This window comes from Nanorana parkeri, unplaced genomic scaffold, assembly GCF_000935625.1.
Source record: "Nanorana parkeri isolate BGI_ZX_2015 unplaced genomic scaffold, ASM93562v1 scaffold484, whole genome shotgun sequence".
Classification (NCBI taxonomy): domain Eukaryota; kingdom Metazoa; phylum Chordata; class Amphibia; order Anura; family Dicroglossidae; genus Nanorana; species Nanorana parkeri.
This window is the reverse complement of record NW_017306752.1, coordinates 616,221-622,650: the sequence shown is the minus strand read 5'-3', so window position 1 is coordinate 622,650 and position 6,430 is coordinate 616,221. Positions and strand designations below refer to the sequence as shown.

The 6,430-nt window shown below is 38.7% G+C and overlaps 1 protein-coding gene across 1 annotated transcript in view; it reads left to right on the top strand.

Annotated features, from left to right (window-relative positions):
- ADGRB3 (adhesion G protein-coupled receptor B3) overlaps positions 1-6,430 on the top strand; it is a 790,044-nt gene that overhangs the window by 489,538 nt on the left and 294,076 nt on the right. Inside the window, exon 15 of the mRNA XM_018560884.1 lies at positions 2,020-2,122. Coding sequence (XP_018416386.1) covers positions 2,020-2,122 — 103 coding nt within the window. The remainder of the gene's footprint in view (positions 1-2,019; positions 2,123-6,430) is intronic.

Here is a 6,430-nt window from a genome sequence, read left to right as displayed (position 1 = left end):
CATTTGATTTCGGCTTGGTTATTCACTCAGCTGCCTTCAGCAGCTGAGTGAATAACCCTGTAAGTGAAATGACCAACAGCAACCCATGACAAGTAAATATGATTAAAGTCCGATTCTACTTAAAGAGATGTATCTCTCTTTATTCACTAGCTCATTAAAAGTTCAGTTAATCTAAAAATATATATTTTAGTTATTCAGGCGGAGCTTAGTGAGTTGAACCTTCCATGGTTGTCTTAAATACTCCAACAGCTCTATCTCCCTTCCATAATTTCTGGCTCTGTTCCTGCCCAGCTTGAAGTTGTGGATCCTTCCACCTACCTCTTGTGTAGTTTAATACATCTGGATGTGTTCAACGTAGTATAAAATCAATAAAGATATCCAACAAGTGGTGTATAAAACCCTCATAAAAGCCACAGTAGAGAGTATAGGACATAAGAGAATGTGAAGCTGAGCTGTCTTAAATACTCCAACAGCTATATCTCCCTGCCATCATTTCTGGCATTTTTAAAAGAAGAGGTCTGCAAAAGGAGTCTATGGGGTCTATTCACAAAGCTGCCGAAGGATCTGGCCGTAGTCAGCCTGAAGTGAATAGCCGAACAGTGTTCGGCTGACTTCACTTCTGATCGGTCATTCACTCGGCTGCCCTCGGCAGCTTTGTGAATAGACCCCTATATATTTCTCAATACAGTTTTACTATCATTACTGTGGGGTTCCTTTATGGGCTCTTCCAATAAATTTCTATACGAAAAAACAGAAAATAGAATAGATGTTGATTCTGCACATAAACAGTTTGGTAGTACTCTGTTTATAAAGCACGTTGGAAATAAACTATTTAAAACTATTATATATATATATATATATTTGATGATTAAGGTTTAGAACTCTGTTATATGTGTTAAAGTGAAACTCCAGAATTTTGTTCTCCTTTTTTTAATTAATCCCTTCCCCCCTCCTGTGTGTAAAAAAAAATCCTATATTTCTACCCACACTCGCTATACACCAGTGCTGTCCCAAATTCCTCCTCGGTCCAGCACAGCAAATCCTCTTCAGGTCAGAATGACGTCGTCATTCTGCTTATTGCTTGTGAGCCCAGCCTGTTGTTTACATGCCCCCCATTAAGTGTGTATGATCACACAGGCTGGCATGACAGTACTTCAGGACTCAGCAATCACATGCACTGCACTTTATTTACTCCTGCATGGTGTGATACACCATGTGTAATAAAATCTACTGTGGGGATATACAGTGGCATTTGATCTTTCTACCTTTCCTGGTGTCGCTAGAACTCTCTTGTAGTTCTAGCGACACCAAGAAAGGTCAAATGCCACTGTTTACAGTTGTCAATGGGACAGTTGGTGTGGCGTTACCGCCCAATAGAGACATATCCCAGTGACAGCTGTCAAAGAGATTTTGCTTAATTTTGTAATGATTTCTGCTCACTTTCTGTCACAGGAAAAGGACTGAGGGGAAATCTCATCAATAGGGGCACATCATTAAAAAACTGGAGTTCTACTCCTTTTCAAATCTATCCAAAAATTAAAAAAGAATTGGTTGAAGTTGAAGTTGAAAATGTGAAGGGAATTTTAGCAACAAAATGGGGTTGATTTATTAAAGGCAAATAGGCTGTTCACTTTACAAGAGAATTAACACTTTGCAAGGGAATTTTCCATTTAGCTTAATGCTGCTCTGCTGATGACGTTCATCTAATCACGTGCAAGCAAATATACTGTTTTATTTTTCATTTACTTGCTCGTGATTGGGTATTCTTTTTAAAGTGAAATTTCATGATATTCACCAAGCTAAGGAAAAATTTAATTGCAAAGTGAAAATTCCTTTGCAAAGTGAACATTTTAGTATTTGTCATTAGTAAACCAACCACAGTGCATATATTCAGTGAAGAGAAATGTTACAACAAGACATTTTTTTTTAACTGGAACCTGTGTTGTAAGCATGTATACATTGCATCACATGAAAATTGTGTATATTAGTTATAACCAAAAGTGTTCTTTTTTTTTTTAGAAATTTTACAGTAGTAAATTCAAAGATCATTGTAGTTACAATCCATCCAGAGCCAAAAGCTACAGATGCCTTGGTAGAGATTGAGCTTGCTCACCTGAACAATGTAAGTATTTATTTGATTTTACTGTAAAGACACCTGCTTGTTGTTTTACAACTTAAACCTGATAGACCTAGCTTTGTTTAGCTTTGAGAATCAAAATTATATTAAAGTCAAATTGTTTTAAGCTATTTCAAATGCTGATTAAATCTCTTACAATTGATGCTGCTTCTTTATATTTAAAAGTTTTAGCTTCCTGCAGAATCAGTGTTCTCCTGAGCATTGACCCAACCCTGATATCTTGTTTTAGGGTAGCTCCTTTTCCTTGCAGGGTCCTATGAAGCCACTCTTGTTTGTGCTAGTAAGCTGTGCATCTATACACACACACACAGGCAAACAATGGCAAGCCACTCCCCTGCTCCCTGCTTCTCCTCCTTCCTTCTCATTTCTCTGAGGTAGTACATGGACAGCTGCTGGAGATTGTGCTGCTCTTTGCGATCTTGTACTTGACAAGAAGTTCATGGCAGCAGAGCTGAAAGAGTTGGAGTCAGCTATTTAGTTGCATGATTAATGTACATGCTTTGGCAAAAATGTAAATAAATACTTGACTGGGCAATATATATTTGTTTGTTCCGGATTCATTTTTGATAACAGTTTTTGAGTTTAATACTACTTTAAACGTATATCTGCTTACCACACACCCAGATTGGTAAGAACGTATGTATATAGTTACTACCATGTTACCAGGTATGAGGAGCTGTACAATGTCCAGGGGTCATACTGTAGTAACGCCATAGGCACACGCTTCTCTAAATGTATAAACTATACACTGTTAGGTCCAACCTAAACAATCTATTCTACAGTTAAACTGTTAGGAACTAACACTAACTAGTTAATAGTAATTCAAAAGGTGATTGTACAATCAAATTGTAATATGTGTGGCCAGATTAACAGTAACAGAAGACATTTTGAGAACAGCAAAAACATAATCATGAAAATTACTTTACATATGTGTTGTTGCTTTGTGCAAGGGCAAAACACACTGGTAAGCTTGGGGGGTCTGATTAAGCCCCTAGGCCTCTTTTTTGGCATTAGTGTTCCACCTTAGTCTTCATTCTCTTCCTGAAAGTGTCATATAGGCTATAAAACATTTCACATGGACCTTGATGGCATTTTACCATTACACTCTTTATTTTAAAAAAACACAGGCATCTGGACACATCTGGATTGATTATTTATCTTTAAGTGTGTGGAAAGATACAGTAGATACTTGATTTAGCACAGTTTATTAATGTGCCTAGTGGTAAATCCATTTTATATCACATACGCAGTGAAAATGTATGGATTTAAAATGGTAAAGTGTTTACAGTGTTATTCGGTTAATGACATGCAGGAGGCATTTGTTATTCAGTGTCAAAGTGGAACAGATGCCTTTGCACACAGTTTATTTTGAAAAGGTAATGTACAAGGAGAAGGATGTGTAATATCACCAGAATGATATCAGTGAAGACTTTTTAAATAGACCCATTTATACAGTGTTTGCAATATAGCTGATTAAAACATGGCTTGGAAGCTACACTCATTTTTCTTAGAGTCTGAAGCACTTTAGCTCTTTGCATCAATTAGTAGAGTCTCCTCAATTTATCTTTTAATGAGGGTCAATTGCTTTCAGTACCAGATATCTAAAAGGCTGTTCTTTACACTTGAACTTCAGTTGCTTGGTTTAGAAAATAGCAATTCCCTACCTGTTCAGTGGATAGTAACTCATATGAGGGATAAAGAAAACATTCAATAAACTATCATGAATGTGTTTGCATACACCATCAATGATTTATGCTTAACAAGAAAACATGTTCCATCTGCATGTATCACTTGTGTATGCTATTGCATCTACAGTGTGTGATTTACGATTTGTTAAATGAAGCTTGTTCATTATTCATGTAGATATATGGGTTTTTTACTAGTAGGTAAATATCTCCACCCAACATGTAAATTGACCTTTTTATCTCTGCGCTTACACTTAATTTGTATAACTGTTTATCTGTTGGATGGCATTCGTGAGTACAAATACATTGAGAAGATATCTACTGATGTTTATATTAGTTTCACAAAACATAATTATTTAAAATAAAAATAACGGAGCTTCAGTTATAAATGTACAAAATTATTTCTGCCCATTTTGTGGTATGGTTTGGTCACATATTCATTTACCCAAACTAATGAGCAACAGAAAGTACAGAACATTTGAAAATCAACACACTAAAAGTAGAGAACTTTGCCAAATGACAAAAAGAAGAAAACATTTCCGGGGATGAACAGAAAGTGGAAAACTCTCTTAGATGGGGAACAGAAAGTGGAGAAGTTTTCTAAAGATGAACAGACAGTTCAGAACTGTCTAAAGAATGAATGCAAAGTGAAAAACTCTTCCAAAACACAGAACATCGGAGCAAAGAATTATAGGACATGATCACCATTGTTCTACAGGGTACCTACAGTTGTAAAATAAATTGTACATTATGTTTTTCTACACATAAAAGCAGCTCTGTATGTATCTTTGTTGCTGTCACTGACCATTACATATTTCTCAGAAAGGTACAGCAAAACATGCTGCATGCTCTATTTTTTGCGTTTGCAGTGGAACGTAACGCAAGCAAGGTTTTGCCACGCATCTGATTGCACTGCAGGCTGGGGGCGTGGCTGCGGTGCCATTGACTTAATGCACCACCATGCCCCCTCCTGCCCCACAACGAAGGGGGACGTTTTGTGAGTAGCTACTGCTCTGGAACGCACCGCAATTGGTGTGAACAAGCCCTGAAGTTATACCTAGATCACAGCAGCTGTAGTTACTGTTCTTTTCAGCTGGTGCCTGGCTGTCACATACAAATATCCATAGATCCTGTAGCACTCCTTACCGGAAATCCCATATCTACTCTGAGCCTGATGAAAGGGACCCTGTGTGGCCCCGAAAGTGCTTGATTTTCTGAGTGGCATCTGTTAATAAATGGATTTGCACTGACTTGAGAGTCTCAGTGTGCTGGCAACATCTGTATTCTTGGCTGTCACATACAACTGTTCAGTGGCTGCTGGCTAACCCATGCTCCACTGACCCCAGTGCAGGCCCAGGACCAGCACGGCAGGAGATCAGCACAGTTCCAGTGTCTGCTATCCCCTCTGATCACTGAAACCGGAAGCAACTAGGAATATTTTATTTCTGGTTTCAGGCTTTCATCAGCTTCTTTGGGATCCACAGGTATCATTAGGGGTGTAATATTGTCAATTCCGCTATGCTATCACATGGGGGTTGTTAGCCCCTTATGTGATAGCAATAAAGTTAAGTTTAAAAAAAGTTTAAAAATTAAAGTGACATATAAAAAATAAAAACCACAAAACTTTCTTTACAGATCCCTGCCCCACATACATGCACATACAAATGCAAATGCACATTAAATAAATTGCCTACCTACAAAACAACACAAAATAACTGATTTCTTAAGTATACACCCCTTTGATTTAGTAATTTTCCAATGCACAATTGGCAGCAATTACAGCCTTGAGTCTATGGATAGGTCACTATCAGATTTGCACATCTGAACCCTCTAATTTTAAACTTTAACATTTTGCAAACATTTTCAAGTTCATGAACTTTGCGAACAAGGCCAGCCAAATTTATTTACTAGTTTTAGACCTGCTTTGCCTTGCCCAATGCAGGACACAAACATTTTTTTAAGTCACAGTGACTAACTCTTGGGGAGCAGCTTTTCCTATAATAAACCTAATACCCATTGCTTATCACCCTGCATCCGAGGCATGTCTATCAAATACCAAAAACACTTTTTATCCAACTGCCCTTTTCTAGAGCAGATATGAATCTGATTTGGTGTGGCTATCACATGTACCTAGCAAATGAAGTGTGCATCTACAGATCTCTGAATAAATATCCATTAAGAGGGTTATTCACAAAGCTAGCCGAAGGATCAGCCATAGCTCTGGCTGATCCTTCAGCTAGCTTCGGCCGCCTGAGCCCTTCGGTTTAGTAGAACTGAAGGGCTGCTGTATGCACTATAGCCTGTACAGTTCCCGAAGCTGGCCAAGTGGCTAAGCTGAGGCGAAGGCATATGCTTTGGCTCGACTGAGCTAAAGTGAAACCTGAAGCTGGCCGATCGGCCGGAAGCCTCGCAACTGCCAGCTGGGCTCCGCCCAGTTGCAATGACATATCAGTGTCCCCAGGTTACCTGGGGACGCTGAACTGTCGTTAAACAATGACAACTTAGAGGAGTGACGTCACGGCCGGCTCTACCCAGTTGTTATTCATTGGCCGGGACCTGCTAGAAGACTCTAGCAGGTCCCGGCCAATAGGAAACAGTTAGGCAGAGC